Source organism: Hibiscus syriacus, unplaced genomic scaffold (assembly GCF_006381635.1).
Source record: "Hibiscus syriacus cultivar Baekdansim isolate YM2019G1 unplaced genomic scaffold, ASM638163v2 tig00117056_pilon, whole genome shotgun sequence".
Taxonomy (NCBI): domain Eukaryota; kingdom Viridiplantae; phylum Streptophyta; class Magnoliopsida; order Malvales; family Malvaceae; genus Hibiscus; species Hibiscus syriacus.
In genome coordinates this window covers 1,297,647-1,320,005 of record NW_024063539.1, presented here as the reverse complement: position 1 = coordinate 1,320,005, position 22,359 = coordinate 1,297,647, and the positions used below count along the sequence as shown (strand labels likewise).

The following is a 22,359-nucleotide window of genomic DNA, read 5'->3' as shown; positions in this document are numbered from 1 at the left end:
CTTCCTGGATTTCCTTACTGATACCCTTACCTTTGGTCACTGTTGGTTCAAACTCAACAGGATAATCTGTTTTCAAACTGGGTTGTCCTTTCAATTCAAACTCCAATACTCCATGATCTAGAAGAAGTTGGACTCGACGTTTGAAGGTAGAACAATTCTCAATAGAATGTCCTTGAACTCCAGCATGATATTCACAACGAACGTTGACGTCATACCAACTTGGATATGGAGGTTGCAAAGGTTTTACATAATGCGGTGCCACTTCTCGGGCTTCTAACAGTTCATCATACAATTCCTTATATGATATTGGGATGGAATCACAATGAGAGCCACCTCTCAACTTGGGTTGAATTGGAGTTTCCATTTTTATTTCCCTTGATGTTGGAAGTAAACTATCAAACACCAACGAGTTCTGACTGCATGGCTTCTTTTCATCCTTCTGAACTTCTATAGTTGCCACTATTTCCTTGGCATTTCCAAACAACTTGTTGATACGAACAATGATTATGCGTGATTTCTGATACTGACTAGAATCAACAGGTTCTAAAGTAGTCCATTGCGTATCTGACACCTCGAGATTGTTTTCATTGAGTTCTTTCTTTTCTTTTGTAGAAGTCTCTCTTCCTTTGGACAAAACATCTATTCTATCCATCATCTTGGACATTTGCTCTTTTATCTCTCTTATCTCATTGTGCTCTTTGTGCGCTATATGATCTTTATGCACACAACTCTCTATTATTTTCGAAGCTTTCTCAGGATGCCATTTCTCGACTGTGTTATTGCCTGTTTGATCACGAAACCCCTTGTTCGTCATGAAAACCTTTTACTATGATGAACACTCACAAATCAACACCTTTTGAATATGTCATGATCATGCAATTCGGACAAAGAGAAAAAAAAACAACATAGAAACAAGTTAGTACAAATGAGATAACAAGATGACAACAAGCAACAATAGCAAAATAAATAAATTAATGCTAATAAGAATGCAAATGCAAATGCAAATCCACAAGGTGTTAATTCCAAAAGTGACCACCATAGAACAACCTTCATTTAGACAACAAGAATTCAGTACACCATGTAGTCAAAATATAAATGTGATTCTTCATTTCTTCATTTCCTTGAGCCGTACTCTTCATGGAATCTAATATTACACTCAAAGTTCTCGGCGTACTTTATCACCTTTGATGACAGCTCCTTAAATTGAATCTTGAGGTCTCTATTTTTACTTTCAATACGAAGTAGTCTCATGTCTTTGTGAAGGGTCTTCTTGTCCTTGGTGTAACTGTATCTATCTTCTGAGGGTATCTTGGCCTTCACTCTTTTAAATGAAGTCTTCAATCAGCTTCAGATTTCTTCATTCATCGGATGTCCTTCTTCATGGATCATCTGAATATCTTTGAACCTCCTGATTTTGACTACATGGTTAAGAATTTCTTGTTTCAGTATGACCAGCCTTCTTATTAGTCAATCACTTGCGAATTAACACCTTGTGATGACATGAAGATGCGAATGCAATAAAATCAAAATAAAATAGACATAGAAAAAAAATGGGTTAGCACACATAATATCAACAACAAGATAATAAATATCATAATCATTAAATAAAACCTACCCTTACATGTTGGCTACCCAATCATGTTTTAGTAGATCCTACCCAACATGATATCTACCCCCATGCTTTGTTTGAACATTAAAACCCTAACCGCATACTATCTAATTCACATGCTTGCTTGACAAATAAACCTAACCGCATGATTTCTAGTTCGCATGCATTTATTCGAAAAGTGAAAATAAATGACTCAAAAAGCTTTTCCTTGTGTACCCTTCTCACGGGACTCTTAAGGTTCGGGTTAGGCTCGACCTAAGTTCGGGCTCTATGTTCACTATATGCTGGGTTCGGTTCTAAAGTAATAGGTTCTCGAATTGTCCTTGTCGGTGCCCCCTTGGGCTGTCGAACCCTCAATCCTGGCCCATCACAGGCTTTAGGGGATCGAGTTCAATTTCGAGGGAACACACCTTCTTATGTCCATGCGGAGGTGATAACCATCACGAGGACCATAAGGCGTGAGCTCCAGGAGCAATCCACTATCCCATGCGGAGGTGAAAACCACACGAGGGCATAGTCTCTCGCTCCTACTTAATTTGGACGGAGCGGGGTTTTAGCTCATGTCATGAAAATGCAGCTGTGCAGTGTGTGAGGAAAAGCGAAAAAACAAACAATAAAAACACTCAAAATCAATTCCCAAAATACACAATTAATCTGAAACCATTAACAAACAGATCAGTACAACTATTTATTGGTTAATCATATTATAAACAACAACAAAAAAATATTAAAACCAAATAAGGGATCAAAAACCAAATTAAAACAAATTTATAACTTTCAATTGTAAAGACAGATAATTAATCGACTATTGGTCTGACTCTCTAAAAAAATGTCCCCAGCAGAGTCGCCAAGCTGTCGAAACGATTTTTCTTTAAAGGTGAAAATATGAGATTTTAAAAACCACATTAATTTTTAATTTACCTCTTTCAATTGATTTTTAATTTAAAAACAAATGCGATTTAAAAAAAAACCTCTCGTTTCGAAAAATTTTGGATTTCCTTTACAATCGGAAAAAAAAAATACAGTTCAAAGAGTCGCCACCAATCTTTGATTAGGGTGTGATTGGGCACCCAAAAATACTTTGTCATTTTAAATAAAAATAAAAATTAATTTTAATTAAAACAACAAATCGAGGTCTGCGTTACCAAAATCCGAGTTCGGGAGTCGGTTACGTGCAGGGAAGGATTAGCACCCCCACAACGCCCTAAAACGGTACCTAGTCGATTAATTAACGTCTTTGCAATGAACTTTACAAATTCAAATTTAATTTAATTTTTGATCCAATAAAACAATGATGAAAATTTAAAAACATTCAAAAGCACTCAAATAAATTAAATTAAAATTACCGAGTCGTTTTAGAAAGATAAAGAATGTTCGATTATTTACAAATATCGAGATCAGATCTTAAAAGCTATAACAACCTTTTCTCGATAAATTTAAATAAACGAACACTTCCTTTTCTTTCGTTCCCAAATTTTAGGTGAAGAATCGATTTTTAGGTTTCACTTTCTGGATACACTTTTATTTTAAAATTATTAAAAGCGGATCTCAAATGCGTATGACAACCCACTTAAAACAATTTTAAATTAAAAGTGTATTACCCTTAATCCAATTATGTATTATGTTGAGTTATGCAAATGAGGTTTCATACACCGAAAATTAAAGATACATGCAATTAAATCTACGTTAACGATCAAATAAATTCACTATATTATATACATATTAAATCAGTCAATATAATTAGAGGACATAAACACATTATGCACGAATGACTATTACCTATTATGAAAAATACTCATATGGCATATATATACTTATACATTACACGTGTATTCACAAGATGCAAAATAACTATTTATATGTTAGTACGTATACATATATATATTTACATTATATTATACATCACACATATATATAGGTAGAATATAGAAAGCCATGCATACAACACTGCTGGCTAAACATGAAATAAATGATATGCGCATATATATTTATTTACATTTTATAAACATATTAAATTACCTATAAACACCAAATGAGAGGGATAAGCCATAACCCAACAACTTTTTAAATTTGAATGAACCATTAACAGCAAAAGGATTTCAACACAAATTGCTTGAGTTACAAAGATAAACTAATAGAGATGGATATGTACACAAAGTAATCTAATGCATTTGGATCAATAAATAAAAAATAAAAAGAAAGATGGTCAAATCGGGATAAAACAATCAACATGTAGAGGACCTAAACTTAACTTTACCTCTAAGATTCGGTGACCAATAAATAATTAATCCAAAATTACCAATATTTAAAACTAAACCTAATAATATATTAAACTAAACCTAATAGCTGATCTTCTCCCCATCTTCCCCTCTCCCTCGATGAACTCTAAACCAAACCTCAAAAGAGAGAAAGCAAGCTCGAAGATTGGCCAAGAACTCCGACGATGCTACCCCAACAACCAAGGTAACGCTACCACTCTCTTTACACCATTTTACTTATGGAAACTCTATAAAACGAAAGGGGAAAATGAAAATCTCTTGAAATCTCTTGCTTTGCTATGATTTCTGTCTTAGAAAAGTAACAGTGGGAAAGAATGACTCTGCTCGTCACTTCTTGTTGATTCAACTGTGTGGTCGATTTTAGGATTAGCCTCTTTTTTTGTTGCAACATTGATGGACGATTTCTTTCTTTTACTATTTTTAAAATGATGCAAACACACACAAAGAAGAACTAGAAAACGAAAAGAAAGCGAAATCAGAATACTTAAAAATCCTTCTATTTCTACTGTTTTTTTCTTTTACATTCACGATCGTAGGATTACACCTTCCTTCTTACATTGATATATTGCGTCCCCCCTCAAGGAAAGAGAGAAACCCCCTTTTTGTATTACTCCTGTTCGAAAAATCCCAAAAACAAAAACCCCCTCTCTTGTGTTTTAAGCTTGGTCCTCCTTGTTGTCAATGATTCGTCCTTTTCCTCTTTCCCCCAGTTTCCAGTAGTAGTTTTTTGATGATCCCTCTCTATTTTCCTTTTCACACTTTTTCTTTCTTGTTCCTGAATACCCCCTCCCTCTGTTCTCTCCTGTTCTTAATCAATAAAAACTGCCCCTCACTCCATTTACAGTTTTTTTTTAACTCTTGATAACCATTTTTCAGTTTTCCAAGACTTCACGGACTGGAAGCTTGGATGATAACAATGCTGGGTCATTAGGCTTGAACTGGGCCTTCAACGAATTGGGTTCTTTAGGCCTGTCATTGCTCGGATCTACTCTGACTTAACCCCGGACAAAAACGAGCATCTACATAAAGTTCAAAGGCTGATAATCATTTGATACACGACTGACCAGAAAATCAGCTATGACACTTCCTTTTATCGCTTTTTGGTTGACATATACAATATCAAACTCAGATAATAACATCTGCCATCTAGCCATTCTGCCTGTCAAAGCTGGTGATTCCATTAAGAATTTCAAAGGATCAAGTTTTGATATCAACCAAATAGTATGGTATAACATATATTGTCTGAGTCTTCGAGTAGTCCACACCAAAGCACAACATAAATTTTGTATTGGTGGATATCGAACTTCACAATCAGTAAATTTCTTGCTCAGATAATAAATAGCTTTTTCTTTCCTTCCTGATTCATCATGCTGTCCTAGTACACATCCCATCGAATTTTCGAAGACCGTCAAGTAGAGAATTAATGGTCTATCAGGCATTGGTGATACTAAAATGGGGGCATTGGATAAATATTTCTTAATAATATCCAAAGTTTCTTGACATTCTTCATTCCAGACTTCAGGATTGTTCTTTTGAAGTAATTTGAACACTGGATCACATTTGTCAGTTAATTGAGAAATGAACCGAGATATATAATTTAATCTTCCCAAAAATCCTCGAACTTCTTTTTTTGTATTGGGTGGTGGAAGATCTTGAATTGCTTTGACTTTATCTGGATCAATCTCGATTCCTTTTTTGCTGACCACAAATCCCAAAAGTTTTCCAGAAGTTACCCCAAAAGTGCATTTTGCAGGGTTAAGCTTTAATTGATACTTCCTCAATCTTTGGAAAAGCTTCCTCAAATTTTGAATATGTTCTTCTTCAGTTCGGGATTTGGCAATCATGTCATCTACGTATACTTCAATCTCTTTGTGCATCATGTCATGAAACAAAGTTACCATGGCTCTTTGATATGTTGCCCCTGCATTTTTCAATCCAAATGGCATTACTTTATAACAGAATGTGCCCCACATGGTTATAAATGTTGTTTTTTCCATGTCTTCAGGATTCATTTTTATCTGATTATATCCTGAAAATCCATCCATAAATGAAAACCATGCGTGCCCTGCAGTATTGTCCACCAGTGTGTCTATGTGGGGTAATGGAAAGCTATCTTTCGGACTAACTTTGTTGAGATCTCTGTAATCCACACACATTCGAACTTTCCCATTTTTCTTTGGTACGGGAACAATGTTGGCTACCCATTCTGGGTATTTAGATGCCTGTAGGAAACCTGCATTGATTTGTTTCATCACTTCTTCTTTGATTTGCAACAACATTTCTGGCCTCATTCGTCTGAGCTTTTGTTGGACCGGTTTATATTCTGGATTGATTGGAAGCTTGTGTATCACTATATCTGTGCTTAAACCAGGCATATCTTGATAAGACCAGGCAAAGATATCTTTGAACTCTTGAAGGAGATTTATCAATTCTTGCTTTATCTGGATGGTCAGAGTAGTACCAATTTTCACCTCTTTTATTTCTTCATCTGTTCCCAAATTCACAGTCTCAACCTTTTCTTTGTGGGGTAGAATTTGTTTGTCTTCTTTTTCTACCAATCTTAATAGTTCAGTAGGAACATCACATTCCAGTTTATCCTCACACCCATTGATTTCTTCCAGACATATGGGCTGCTCTAAATTTATCACTGGATTAAATTTAGGAATAAACATGCTATTAACATGGTGACACCTGCAAATTTAAGTCGGACATATTTCCGAAAGAATATAGTAAATTTATGAAATAAATAAATGTAAAAATGTAAAAAATGTAAAGAATGATTGCCGTCTGAAAATTTTAAAGAAAATTTCTTATATTTAACATAATTTCTTTTACAAGATAAAAAAAGTTTTCATTATTTTTGAGCTAAACATAAAGATTAGTTCTGAATATTACTCTGCATTAATATTAAAAACTATAGGAAGATCTTCAGTGGTCCAATTGGTGAGTGTTTCTCCAGGAAGACATGGTCGAATCTTATCCAAGTATTTGCCAGTTTTGTTGTCATTCATGATCATGTTGATAAATAATCCATTCATAGCTTCTTCAACTATGTCTTGATCCTTCGTCAACTTTTCTTCTTTAAAGGCTTCAACAAGTTGCTGTTCTACATTAATTGTTCCTCCTGATCTGAATATGGTCTTCAACTGTGGGAAAGACATGTGTTTCCAAAGGATTTCTCCTCCTTTCAATTTTGCCTTTCTGTCTTCACATCTTCTTTTCATCTCTTTGTTCTTTTGCTGAAGATTGGGCTTAAACCCTAGCCCAAAACGGTCTTTTTTTATCTTTATACTGATAGGAACTGAAATCCCTTGAAGATTCTTTCCTAGACCTCTCACAGCTTTAGCTCCGATGCCTAAAGTTTGTTGTACCGTCATCTTGGTGCAATCAGACAATCTGGGATATGGAATTTTGCTTCCTTCTGCAATAAAGGTTGCATTTATAAATTCAAGAGCTCGAAAAGAGCATTCAAGAGCATCATCATTGGTGTCGATATATGGAACATCGCTTGTTACAGACGCAATGATTTCTTCTTCAGCACCGACGCATATTAGTTGTCCATCAACAACAAATTTCAATTTTTGATGTAATGAAGAAGGAACGGCTCCTGCTGAATGAATCCATGGCCTCCCTAATAGACAATTATATGTGGGGTGGATGTCCATTACCACAAAGTCAATATTGTACACGATTGGGCCAATTAACAAAGGTATTTCCATTTTCCCAAGCACTTCTTTTTGAGTTCCATCAAATGCTCGCACTACATTCTGATAACTCTTCATGTGTGATTGATCCACAGGCATTCTTTGAAGTGTGACTAGAGGCATCAAGTTGAGAGCGGATCCATTGTCAATCAATACTCCTGGCAACACATGACCATGACAATGTGTTGTGATGTTCAAAGCTTTTACTGACCCCATTCCGCCTTCTGGTATTTCATCATCTGTGAACGTTATGTAATTGTCAGCGGCTATATGTCCCACAATTCTGTCAAGTTTATTGAGGGATATATCTTCGGGGATAAATGTTTGATTGAGAATTTTCATCAAAGCATTTCTATGCGCTTCTGAATTCATCAATAGATCAAGAATAGAAATTCTCGCTTGTTGTTTGTGTAGTTGTTCAACCACACTATACTCACTATGTTTCAGGAATTTCAAAAATTCTTGAGCTTGTTTTTCTGTCACAGGCTCATTAAATACTGGAAGGGATTCATCCTCAAATACCTTCTGAGGTATTGCCATGGCTTTTCCTTTGGCTTTCACTTGTTCTGAAGCATTGGATGTTTCGGGAGAGTAACATCTCCCACTTCTTGTAAAGAAACCGACCTCGCTTACTGCTTCAGACGTCGATGTGGTACTCAGACTTTGTATTTTCTCTTCTGTTTTTCTAGAGAAACAGATCCTCCTACCATTGAAACATTGGTAGTATAATTCCAAGGTACCCTGCGGGTATCTTTATATGGAAATGGTAGAGGAGTGGTGATAACTACTTTCGGCTTTATTGGTGTAGGAATCACCGTAGATGATTTCACATTAATGATCACAGGATCATTTATTCTTTGACTTGGTTTAGAATCCTCTGATGAGCAAACATCATCTTCTTTTTTTCTTGGTTCTTGTTCAAAGAATTCTATTTCTCTGTTGTTCATCAATTTTTGCACCAAATTCCTAAACTCAGGACATAGTTGAATTTTATGCCCTTTCTCCTGATGATATTCACAATACATCTTGCCTTCATTCTGCTTTGGCCTGAATTGTTGTGGAATTATACCGGCTACAGAGAGTTGTTGGAATATCCAAATAAACGGAGATTTAATTTCAGAAATGTCAGTTTTTGCTTTCTTTCTGTTCTCTTCCTGAATTGCATTCACGTTTTTATCTCCATGATTTGGCAATGGATGATTTGATGCAGATGGTGTATTGAATTCCAATTTCCCAGTGTTGATCAAATTTTGAACCACCCTTTTGAATGCCAAACAGTTTTCAATAGAATGACCCGTGATTCCTTCATGATAAACACAGTGTGCCTTTGTATCATACTAAGGAGGGAATGGTGGTTGCATGGGAACCAAAGGATAGGGCCGTATGACATCTGCTTTTAACAGCGAATCATAGATCTCAGCATATGGTACTGGTAAAGGTGTAAAAGACAACCTTTCATTTTCCTTTCGAGATCCTCTGGACTCTGTTCGATTAGTGTTTGTTTCCTCTTTCTTAACCCTTGGCTGGGTTATTGTAACACTTTTCGATGAATCCTTGCTGTAAGAATTTGCATTGTTGACTTCATTCTCCCTTTTCTGATATGTAGGTCTTTTGGAACTAGACCCCTCATTTGATTCAATTTTGCCACTTTTCAAGACATTTTCAATGAGTTCTCCAGAAATGACCAAATCTGCAAAATTTCTGGTTGCATTCCCCATTAGATGATTTAAATAAGGAGCCTTCAAGGTATGAACAAATATTACTGTGGCCTCTTTTTCTGACAAAGGCGGTTGAACTTGGGCTGCTGTGTCACGCCATCTTTGGGCATACTGTCTGAATGTTTCATTATTCTTTTTCTCCAAATTTTGGAGAGTCCATCTATCGGGGACCATGTCTGTTACATGGCGATATTGCTCTAAAAATGCTTTAGCCAAATCTTTCCAGGATCTAATGTTGGCTTTGGTCAATTGAGTATACCATTTTAAAGCCGGTCCTGTCAAACTATCCTGGAAGCAGTGAATTAACAATTTCTCGTCCTTCACATATCCTGCCATTCTTCGACAAAACATAGTAATGTGGGATGAAGGGCATGTAGTACCGTCATATTTATCAAATTCGGGAGCTTTGAACTTGATGGGGAGGATTAGGTCTGGAACCAAACTCAACTCACTAGCATCAAACCCATAGAATGATTCAGTTATTTCCACGGATTTCATTCGTTCTTCTAAGCTCTTGATCTGTCTGGTCAGTTCTTCATTTACTTTTTGTTTCTCATTCAGCTCATTCAAATCTGGGATCAAATGCTCAGTATTAATATCCCCTATTTTCACATCGGATATAAGCGGATTTTTGCTTGAAGATGCAGGATCCACTTGTTGGTTTTCATGTGGTTTAGCTTCTTGAAATGCAGATGTACGAGCATTGATTTGTATAGGTGTAGTACCAGAATGATAAATTGGTTCTGGTGGAAAACCTAGAGGATATATGGGTTCTTGGTCGAAAGATATAGGATTTTAATGCATTTTTCCACTGATAGCCTGCCTTTTAAACAAGTCCTCTATTTTCTTCATCATATTGTCTTGTGAATTTGCAATACTGGCTTCAATTTTTTCCAGCTTCATTCTCATTTCTTCTTGTTCTTTATGATGTTGTTCCTCAATACGCTATATTTTATCCTCCATAATTCTCTTAGTAGCTTGTCTAGTACCGTAGTGATGTTGTATTTCTCTTTTGGCCAGAATAACTGCGATTGAAAAATCTTTTAATATTATTTTTTTCAAATTTTAATTAATGAATTTTATCTTAATAAAATAAAATAATAAAATTATTCATAAAGAAAATTATGAAATGAATGATGAATGTATGCAAAATGTATGTATGCAAAAAGGTATTGATCCCAAAAAGTTAACTGTCATAGAACAACTTTCATCGGCATACAAAAGTTTCTTTATAATAGTTCATAACTACAGATAAGGCATAGCTTTCCTATTAAGCTCTATAATTTCTTTCATTAACCATGACACCTTCTTTCCGTACTTAGAAACTGGATCAACTTGATGCTCAATTATTTTAGCTTCAACAGCTAGTTCCCCAACATATCTAGCAACTTCACTCATTTGAACCATGGCCTCGAACACCATATTGCTTCTTTCTTCACTTCTTTCCACATAGAACTCAGTTGACTTTTGCCACTGTTTATTCATTTCTCCAAGAGTTTGCTCTAACTCAGTGATTCTGACTTGACAATTGTGCAGAATTTTTTCAAGATCTCTAATGCGTCTTCGCAGTGAAGCATTTTCCTCATTACTTTCTTTGAGGTCATTAGGCCCTAGACGAACCTTTTCTTGAAACAACGATTCCTCAAGTTGCAAAATGTAAGCATTAAACTCTGAGTTTTTATTTCTAGACTGATCCAGATCTTCTTCAAGTTTTGTTCGTGCTTCTTGTGTTCTTTGATTAAGCTTCTGGATCTGCACATCTTTGTTTCTGCATCTTCGCATCCAATTTCTAGCCACTTCCTGCTCTACCTCAAATCTGGTGTTGAAATTTTTTCTTTCTAGCTCCCATTTTTCTTTTTCAACATTGGATTCTTCCATCTTTTGGCCTCTGACTTCAAGTTCAGCAATCAACTGGTTCATTTCAGATTCAAATCCCTTGAACATGATATTTTTCTCACCTTCAAATTTATTAAAGATGTCATTCTTCATTTCTTCTACATCTTTGACTCGATCTCTTTCTCTTTGCATTTCATTCATGATCTCGCGATGCTCAGCCTTGTGTTTTATAATTCGCTCTCTTCTGTCGACCTCAAAATCTTCCATTTTTTGTTTTCCTTTCTCAAGGCTTTTGAGTAGACGGTTATTCTTTCCTTTCAGATCTTCAACTCGTCTTTTCTCGATGTTCAACTCTTTATTCATCTATATTGTTGCTTGGCTTGATCCTGATGCTTTCCGGGATTTATATAACTCCTGGTAATTTTTCTGTAAGGCTCTGTACTCATCCTCACCTTTTTCTTTATCTTTTCTCAACATTGCACATTGTGATGAATGAAATTCAATGTCAACCCCCAACATAGCTTTATCTTGTCTCATTTGCTCTAATTCTTTCGACCAGCCTTCTCTTTCTGCTTCAAACTCAGCTCTCAAGATTTCAATCTCTGACGGAACCACCTTAATGCGATCTTCCATAGAGATATCCTCATTTTGATCTGGTAAAGGAATATTTTCGTTTTTCCTGACAGATCTCCATTCTTCATAATCAGGAGTTAGCATTTCTTTTGCTGCTTTAGCTCGGATACAAAAAGTTGTTTTCCAAGCTGTAACGGCTTCCATGATACTTCTTTTATAATTTTTGCTGTGGAATGCGAATTCAGATGACTGTAACCCAGCAGTGACAGGTACAAATTGACGACCTTCATACTGTCTTATGACCAGAAGTGGTGCATATCCAATTCCTCCCCATAATCCGAGCAACATTATCCAGTTGTAATTTCCACATCTGTAAAAGAATTCCCTTTGGATTTGCCACGGGGCTCGCCAAATCACGTCATTGCTTTGTATATTTCGAAAGACATTAATCCACATATCTTTCTTAATTTCTTTCGGCCATTCCTGCTCCAGAAATTCTTTTAATGGTGAGTAATCCGTATTAAAGCGTCGGTATGAAACCTTTTCTGTCCTCCAGAAATGACTACGGATCCAAACATATAACAACTGGGTACACCCTGAGAATCGTCCACCTCCTAACCTTCTACAAGCATTTAACGATCTGAAGGTCTCTGCTAGGATTGCAGAAGCAGGATTAATCTTTTTCGGTAGCTGTTCAAACAAATCTACCACTGCAGCTTCAACATATCCCAATACTTTTGGGAAAATGACGATACCATACATACCCAGAGCAAATAAATCGAATCGTACTTTAATATCTGGATGACTCTGAATAAGTTCTTTAATGTTGGTCCAAGCGATGCCTTCACTTTCGCCTTTTTGTTTTGTACGGGATGCCACCCATTCTTCTCGTACCCCAGCAATCTTTGCTAATTTAACTCGAAAGGGTTGAGTTTTAATTGACTTTGAATAGATTCGATTCTCCAAAGCCCCATCTATATGTAGCAAAGTTGTGTATTCTTCAATAGTAGGGACCAAATCCTCTTTATTGAGAGTGAAGCAATTGTACCCTGGATTCCAGAATTGAATTAGGGCTCTGAGTAATTCATCATCAACTTCTACATAGAGCAAATATGGGATGTCACCGTAAGTCTGATAAAACTGCAATTTTTTGTTTGAATCCCAACTTTCCCAAATGCTTCGCAAATCTTGCATATCATTTCTTTTTAGTGAAACTGGAGCATAACTGGCCAAGTCAGATACATAATCATCCTGCAGGCTGTCTCCTTCTCGTCTTTGTAAGTCCTCAGCCCACTGTCTTACTTCTGAGTTTAGAATTACTTGATTTGAATACTTTTTATCAATAGATGAAGGCTTTCCAATGAGACAATTAACACAAGGATCAATGTCTTTTATCCTGTATGATGCAATGCAAACAGAAAAATAAAGAACACACAAAAAGAAAATAAATTAGTTTACATAATAAAGAAATTTAATAATAACATTTACATAAATATTCTTTATTTAAACATGCTTTTCTAAATTTAAATAATTTAAATAAACATGTAATTTAATTAATAAATAAATTAACAAGAAAGTCAGAATTCATTTCTCCTGTGTGTACACCTATTTTGGACAAAATTTCGGCATGACTTCTGATCGGAAGAGTTTCTAAGGTTCTTTATATGCAGGGTTTCAGATCTAAGAATCAAGGTACCCGAATTGTCCTTGTTAGTGCCCCCTTGGGTTGCTAACCCTCAATCCTAGTCCATCACAGACTAAAGTGGATCGAGTTCAATTCGAGGGGATACATTTCTCTATGCCTGACACGGAGAATAAATTCTCACGAAGACAGAGAGCATATGAACCCCGGAAGTTACTTGCTAGGTCTGACACGGAGAATAAATTCTCACGAAGACGTCGCTTTCACTCTCACTTAACAGGGACAACTCAATTATAGAGCTTTATGTTATGCAATGCAAGTGTTGTGTGTGAGGAGAAATATTTAAACCTTTGACAGAAAAATAAATAATGAAATAAAATACTTGCAAATAAAATAAAACATATAAATATTATAAAAATAATAAATAAATAAAAAATTTGAAAAGAAAGAATTAAAAATTAAATATATTAACTTTTAATTTTTAATTAATAGAGACAATTTATAATTGATTTTTAAAAGTTTGACCGGTCCCCAGTGGAGTCGCCAAGCTGTTGTAACCGGCTTTCGTCCAGGCACGAAATATTATACTTGGCGGGGAAATTGATGTGAATAAATAGTTTTGAAAATAATTTGGGAGTCGCCATCGGCCTTTTGGATCAGGTAGGTCGAATACCTAAAAATTATTTTTATTTTTTAAAAGAATTTTAAGAAAACATCAATTAAAAAAAATAATCTGATCTGCGTTTATAACCAAAAATTCATTCTTTTTAATAATAAAAAGGGATTCGTGGTCGATTACGTTTATGGAAGGATTAGCACCCCTACAACGCCCAAAATTGGTACTTTTTAATTATAAATTGTCTCTATTGTTAAAATTTAAAAATTCAAAAATATATTTAGTTTATAATCCTATTATTTCAAAATTATATAAAAATATTTATTTATTTAAAAAATATCAGAAAAGAACTTCTAGGTGCCTTAAGACAGCTCTTTTCTTTGATATTGATAAATATTAATTTAAATAATATTGTTTAATTTTTAATTTTAAAATATCAGAATATGACATCCAGTTGTATTAAGACTGTCCTTTTCTTCGATATTAAAAATTTATATTTAAAAATTACTATTTATTATATATATATTTATGAATACATAAATATATAAACAAATAAAATAAAAATACCACTAAAATAATATATTTTAAAAGCAGTAAAATAAATGAAAACATATAAAATAAATGACTAAATTATAGTAAAAATAAAATTTAAAAATCTAATTTATAATTAATCAAAATTATAGGGATTAAACATGCTATTTCTTTATTTTATTTATTTAATGACTAAAATAAAATTATCTAAAATTCGGATATTAGAATAAAATAAATTAAAAATATAAACTAAGGATTAAAATATTATTTATTAAAATTAAGGGATTAAATCTGTTATTTATCCTAAATATATTATTTTAATATAAAGGATTAAAATAAAAGAAATTAAAATTCGAAGACTGAATTAAAAATATTATAAATTCAATTTAATGACTAAAATGTAAAACATATAAAACATAGGGATTACGGAAAGGGTTTAACATTTATAAAATTACACAAATAGCCCTCCCCAAAACGGCGTCGTTTGGGAAGGGCTATTTAATGCCCAAACCGGCTGGCCCTTCGGGCCAGCTATCTCATTTCTTTTTTTTTCTTTCTCTCTCAAACAGAGAGAGAAGAGTTCTCTGGCTTCTCTCTAAACTGAGAGAAGCCGTCCCGGTCAGCCACCGCTACCGGGCTCCGACCACCGCTGCCGGCCACCGTTAATGGTAGCCGGAAATTACAAAAATCCACCAAAATATAGATCGGGACGGTCTAAAACCGTTTCCGGTGTTCTTTTTCCTTAAAAAGCTCCCAATCGGAGCAGATCTACAAAAATACCTTCGGTTTTCGTTGTATCCGGCGACGGTTGGGGTTCTCCGATGACAGAGTAAGCTTCTTTCCTCTCTTCTCTCCTTTTTTTTTCTTGCTGCGTTGATGTTGACTGAGATCGTTGGTATATTTTTTAGTATATCTTTTTTTTTTTCTCTGTTTTTTTTTTCTCCGTCTCTCTGTGTTCTCTGTCTCTCCGTTTTTTTTTTTCTGTCTCCGTTCTCTTTTATCAGGTTGGGGTGGTGGCTTTTATAGCCACCACCGGTGTGGCCATCGGACCGGTCCGAAGATGGGGTCTCGGTGAGTCACCGGACTACCAGTGGTGACTCACCCCGTAGCCATGGCGTGGACGGCTGGCGTTGGAGCTTCTGGAGCCTTCGGTTGGGACGTGGCAGCGGCGGAGGCGGCGAGATAGCAGCGGCGGCCGCGTGTCCCTAGGGTATCAGACCCTAGGGTTTCCATCTGGGGCAATCTGGACCGTTGGATCTCTTAGATCCAACGGCTGTGATGAGGCGGCCGGTTAGATTAGGGTTAGGAAACCCTAACTGAAACCCCCAAATGTTTAGGGTTTCTGGTTTGTTCTGGACCGGTTCTGGTTTGTTTGTAACTGAGCCGGTCCATTTGTAATTGGCCTGTAATTAATTAATTATATATATATTTAATATATATTTAATAATAATAATAATGATAATAATAATAATAATAATAATAATAATAATAATATGGATAAAAAATTAGTATCTTCACGTACCATTATTAGTTGTTTTATTCATCAATGATTACTCTTCGATTCATTTTCTTATTCAAGTATGTTATGAAAAACATGTTTCAATCGGTTGAGGCTTGTACAATCTCGTTTAAGTGTCATGAATAATTACAAATTGCTTAAGTATTTTATAGACTTATTTAATCAAGGTGCATAGTTGGTACGAAAAAGAATTAAATTACTCACTGAAATATGCATATCCAATTTCGTGATAAATTGTCCCTAATTACTAATTTTCAAAATCAATAAGAATTAAATTGCCCATCTTAATAGAGAGAGGCCAATTTACCGAATTTTGAAAATAAAAGGGATCTAAAAGTTGTTTTACCGGCAAAAACAAGTTTCCGTGCTGTGTGGACACGCGGCGAGTTTAAAAGGATGACTTGCCTATCTTTCATATATTCACAGTTAAAAGTCTTCGAGTCCCTTCTCCACGTTTCTCTGTTCTTTAGATTTAAGATTTCTTCGTAAAACTCGATTTTCCAGTTTCTAAATCAAAGGTACGGCTAATTATTTTATGTTTCCGTTTCTTTTAATTTAAATGATCCTTCTCGTTGATCCCTCCCTTAATAAAAAGAAATTTTCACCATATTTTTTATTCGATATGATTTAAATGTTCTAAATAATTTAGGGTTTTCCGCACTGTCAGCTTGTTGTTTTTTAGGGTTTCTAGAAATTATGGGTAGTTCAATTTATTTCTGGAGTGACACACGCACACACAAACAGAAGTGCACATGAAAGTGTATGCTTAAAGATTCGAGTGAATCAAATTTGATTTTGATAACGAAAGAGACATTTAATTGCGAATTTTGAGTTTTCGGAACCTAATTGTTTGATTACAGATGGAAAGGTCCGAATCTTTGTCATCTATTACATTCAAAGGCTCAATTCCTGAAGCAATTCTTGAAGCTAAGAACCAGAAGAAGCTTTTCGTGGTGTACATTTCAGGTACCTTTTTCTTCTTTATTTGATCCCTTCTTACTATTTTTTATTTAGGTAGCGTGACCGAAAAATACTGTATTTTGTTATTTCATTGTGATTGTGATTTCTAATTGTTATGCCTATTGGGATTTAAGGTGAAGAATCCGAGTCGGAAAAAGTGGAGGACTCTACATGGACTGACCTAAAAGTATTTCTTTCCTTTTTTTATTATTCATTTCAAGGGTTTTCGTCTCAAATTAATCCTTTTTTTCTTATAGCTGCGCTCTATAATTTATCATGGTGGATTCAGGTGAAAGAGTCATTGTCAAAGTATTGCATTCTATTGCATATCCGATGTGGAAGCACTGATGCTGCAAATTTTTCTGCCATATGTATCCTATTTATTGAGTGTAAATTATATTTTCAGTTTATAATTACACTTAAGGGTATGCTTGGAAGGATGGGAAAATGCAAGGGTGAATATAGTAAAGGGTGGAAAAGTGGAAAGAAAAGTAAGTTTGGTTGTGCTTGGTCAGAAGTAAAACTGGGAGGGGAAAAATGGGAAAGAGTATTGTTTTCCTCATCTATTAAACAAAAATAAATCACTTCAAATTGGACAAAAAGGATGACAGAAAATGAGAGCGGAGTGAGTTAATGTGTATATTTACAAGATGACTAATCATTTTTTTTATCTTTAACTTACAGTGATTATAATGGTAAAACAGTGTACTTTTTCCCCCTCATTTTTCAATCTTCCCAAGCAATGGAATTTCTGTGATAATTTTGCATCAAGCTGTGAATTATATATTTGGATTTGAACTGGTCTTAAACTCTTCCCTATTTACATTTATACGTTGTTGAAAACCTACCTCGTTTAATACTGACTAATATCTAGTGGCAATGCGTAATAATTGTTATAGATATGTTGGCTTTCTTATTCCATGTTTTGTTAGACAAGAACAGTTAGAAGATTAAAAGTGGTGGATGGGAAAAGGTATAAGAAAGCTTTCGTTTAACTATTTCCATGTATCTTTCTTATGTCATGATGGTTTTTTTTTTAATTCTCTTTTCTTTCTGGACTTCTTGTCACTGCACTTTCCATACTAATACAGTACACACCTTGCCACTCGTAAAGCAGGGGGTACCGTGATTCTTCTTCCATTTGTAGATAGAACCCGTATCTGTGTTTGGGTATCAGGCTGAGTTCGCTAGTCCACCATTTCAATGACCACTTATAGTGTTAGACTTGTTAACGTTGATTGTTCTTGTTTCCTATTGCACATATCTGTTACCAGTTTTAGTGAGAGAATAAATCCTTACATCAACATTATACAGACCCGCAGAAATCTATCCCATGCATAACAGCAATTGGATATAATGGTGTACAAGTTTGGCAAAGTGGTATTAATATTTTCTTCTTATGTAAAACCTTTTCTCTATATTTTTGAGCAAGCATGTAATATTTATGGAAAGGTGTTCTAAGTAAAATATTTTTCTATTTTGAGCAAGCATGTAATATCTATGGAAAGATGTTCTAAATAAATTATTTTTCTTTTGTGGAACTTCCAGAGGGATTTTTCAGTGCAGAAGTATTGGCTTCCAGTTTAGAGAAGGCATGGTTGAGTCTTCACATCCAGGTTTGCTAGTGATGATTGAGCTTAGGACTATTATCCACTTTGGGAAAAGATGCTCAATGCTTATTTACTACAATCAAGTTTTTAATTTTGGGTTTCTTAGCATTCTTAGCTTTCTGGTCAAAACTGCAGGAAACAACTGCAGCTGTCCTTAGTGCTGCACTTGCTTCAAAGAAATATGAATCATCCAGTTCTGGGGCATCTACCGTTAGCCAGTCTGAGCAAGGAAGTTCTTCAAGTGCTTATGTTCCAACAACCACAATGGACGATGTTGACCGGAACTTGGAGTCTGACCTAACTGATACTTCTGGGGTGATAGAGGAAAACAGAGATAGTGGAAATGCAGTTCAGGTAATTTCAATTGCTGGCTGTTTTGAGTAAGTGCTTTTTAGTTTTTGTTTTATCATTTCTGGGTGAAGGAGGGAACTTGGACTTCAATCCAGGTTGTGGTGCTCTTCACCAGGAAGAAGGGGAAGTACCTTGGTAGTTTAAAAACTTTGCTTGATATAATATTTTTTGTCCTGACATGGCAGGAGAAAAATCCGGAGTTGGTTGAAAATAGTAGTTCTGAATCATTTAGCTCTGACAACTTGGCTAATATTGTGGATAAACAATGTGATATTACCAATGAAGAAACGAGAACAGTTGTTAGTTCTCTCACTTCAAGCCCAGCAGGTCATGCATCTAAGAATGCATCCTCTCATCCTGAAGATGATCATCTCATCCCAGCAAAGGGCATTGATCATCAGTCTAGTTGTCACTGTGCAAGTTCATCAGTGATTGCTGCAGAAGCAGAGAAAGCTATGCAACGTGGAAAGGATAAAGGCATAGATGGTGCATTGGAAAACACTACAACTGCAAACCTACAAACTGATGTTCATTTAAATATCCGATTACCTGACAGTAGTAGCCTACAGGAGAAATTTCCTGTGACATACACTCTGAGTATGATTAAAGACTATGTGGATAGAAACCAATCAAGTGGCCTGGGATCCTATGATTTTGCCATTCCTTATCCTCGCAAGATATTTGACGATCAAGGTATGTTATGTGCTTGCAGTGTACATCTTAAAAATCAGTGTGGCCGGCTTGTTTAGTTTTGTCTCAGTTCAGGTATTGATTTGCTTTAGCTGAAATTTGCCCATCCTCAAGCTGGTATTTAGAAGAATGTTGCAAATTGGTATTATTGAATATCTGGGCAGATTGTAGGATGTTAGATGACAGTGAATGTAATTCTTTTTGGCACTTGAAGGTTACATTGTTTCATTACTACGAGGAATGATCCCTTTTTTTCTTATTGTGAACACTATTCTATGGTGATCACATATTGGTATTTACTATTGCTGATAAACTTTTGTTAATCTCTTTGCATCGAAGATGTTTTAAATTTGGCTGAAATGTTGTTACATTGTATTACCTTCACATGTGAGGAATGTTCCATGTCCTTAAATTATGCTTATGCAAACGTTACTGTTGAGATGTCTGCCATTCACCAGTATTTCTTTCTTCTTTCCTGCAGATTTGAGTAAATCTTTGTTGGACTTGGGTCTTGTTAACAGGCAAGCGCTAATAGTGGTTCCGCATAGGAGAACCACTGGTTTCCAAGGGCAGAGATCATCTGATGACAATAGAAATTTGACAGCTACTGAAGCTTCTCCAGGAAGCAATGGGGGATATTTTGCTTACATCAGAAGCATTTTGTCTTATGTAAATCCTCTTTCATATCTCGGTGGTGGTGCCAGCTCATCAACTACTGGACAGGAATCTCAAAGTGGCATCTGGGAATACAGTGAGTCTGCTGTTAAAGACAATTTCTTTGTTCTGCTGGCCTGAAGACCTTGAGTTAAAATGTTTATTCTATGACCTATTTAATATCTTCTAAACTAATTTAGGTGAAGTATGCATGTCTTTGTCACTATACATAATCGCATAAACATGTTTTGCATATGGAGAGAGAGCAAGAGAGAGAGAGTAATCCCGTATATACAGTAGATTAACTTAGAAGATAGGGGTTAGTAGAATGAGGATTAGAAAATAGAATGCCACCTATAATTGAAGGTAATATACTTGAATATTGCTCTTTTCCCCCTTTAAGTCAATCTGTAGACACTTATATTAATTAGGATTCCGAGAATCTTAATATAGTCTCAATTCTCAAGAAGGTAGTTTCTAACTTATTTAACAAAAACATCCTCAAGTAATCTTACTTTTACACATCTTAGTAATTGTACATCTGTATCCTATGTTACATGGGTTCAGGTCAGCTATGGATATGTATACGACATGGGTATGTTTAATATTTTCATGTATTAGGAGGATCCTTGGTGGGTCATATTTTCTATATCCATGTCTGAATAGACGTCCTATGGGTACTCCAGAAAAAAAAGATTCAGAACAACAGTGTCAGAAATCATTAATGATCCAAAACTCGGATCGTGATCTGCTACAAATTAGTAGTGAAATATTAGAAAATCATCGTTATAGTGTTTCCTGAATTTTGGAAACAGTATTGTCTGTTTAATTTTTCTTGTATGCAGTTTTTTCTTTCCGTTTGGTTATGATCTGTTAATTCAGTTAGGGCCATACAGGAAAAATTGCCTTGGAAAAGTCTCTCTCATTTGTCTGGCTTGGTTGCAATTATAGGTCCGAATCCTACACTGCAGAATAACTTGTCTGGAAGAAATAGAAGCACTTCAACAGCCAACGATGACAGCAGGAACAGGCAACCTGTGACCACTCGATATGGCAGCAATATTCACACTCTAAAACGCGATGAAGATGATGATGGTTTCTCCGATAGGAATCCATTCTGGAATGGAAATTCTACACAGTATGGTGGTAGCAGTGACAGCAAATAATTAGGGACAGCCAGGTGTTGGATTTTTTCTACCATGGTTTGCTCTCATAAGACATTTCCGATACCTAAAACTTGATCCATTTATAGATAGTTGGCTATGTGTGAATAACTTATATCCTAGTTTTTTTAGTAAGCTTTTGTTACTTGGACTGGGGAGTGAGTGCAAATACATATATGTCTTACACTGATTATCTCAAAACTTTTAAAGTTTTTGCATATGTTTGGAGTATGGTATCCTCGGTATTTGTGACCGAATATGTTCGAACATGGATACTTTTGATGAGAATATTTTCATGGAGTTTATATCGAACATAAATGTTAACACTTATTTTTGTACAAGCCCTGTGCATTGTGCCATGGCAAAAGATGCTTTACTTGATTATTTAGCCATGCTCAAAAATTCTATTTTCTTCTTTTCGACTTTCAGTTCGTCCAAAGGATTTGTCCAATAAATAACAGATGTTCGATCTATTGGTAGATTATTCCTTTCAATTGCAGAGATCCATCAAAGGGTTATCCTCCAACAAATTATCTTTAAGAATAATGTATTCAGTGGAAGTTTATATTATAAAATTGTACATGCTTAAACTGAAAATATGAGTTCTTTTATTGACCCTCCCATTATTGATCTATTGAGCAAGATATGTTCAGTGGAAGTTTATATTATAGATTTATACATGCCTAAACTAAAGATACGAGTTCTTTTACTGGACCTTCTTGTAAGGGTTTGACGAGTTCACAATTATAAAATAATTTTTTTCAAGTCGATAATTACTCGTTTTATCTAAATTTGATTAATTTTATTGGTGTATGAAGTTTTGTAGGTTTGTTGTAAAGGATAAAGTCATTATTGTTGAAAGTTTAAAGATAATATAGATGGTCATCTTTAAAAAAAAAAAAAT

At 35.2% G+C, this 22,359-nt stretch overlaps 1 protein-coding gene across 2 annotated transcripts; it reads left to right on the top strand.

Annotated features, from left to right (window-relative positions):
• The first annotated feature begins 349 nt into the window (after positions 1 to 349).
• LOC120198535 (plant UBX domain-containing protein 11-like) lies at positions 350 to 21,616 on the top strand. Of its 2 annotated transcripts, XM_039199844.1 has the most exons (11): positions 350 to 361; positions 1,227 to 1,235; positions 16,886 to 16,993; positions 17,122 to 17,174; positions 17,277 to 17,358; positions 18,302 to 18,367; positions 18,536 to 18,603; positions 18,733 to 18,951; positions 19,134 to 19,641; positions 20,120 to 20,389; positions 21,244 to 21,616. In XM_039199844.1, the coding sequence occupies exons 3-11, from the start codon at positions 16,888 to 16,890 to the stop codon at positions 21,456 to 21,458; spliced, it is 1,587 nt and encodes a 528-aa protein (XP_039055775.1). In that variant the 5' UTR covers positions 350 to 361; positions 1,227 to 1,235; positions 16,886 to 16,887; the 3' UTR covers positions 21,459 to 21,616. The 2 variants fall into 2 exon arrangements, with proteins under 2 accessions (XP_039055775.1, XP_039055776.1); XM_039199845.1 differs by lacking the exons at positions 350 to 361; positions 1,227 to 1,235 and adding an exon at positions 16,458 to 16,545 and having other exon boundaries at positions 16,888 to 16,993.
• Positions 21,617 to 22,359: the final 743 nt, after the last annotated feature.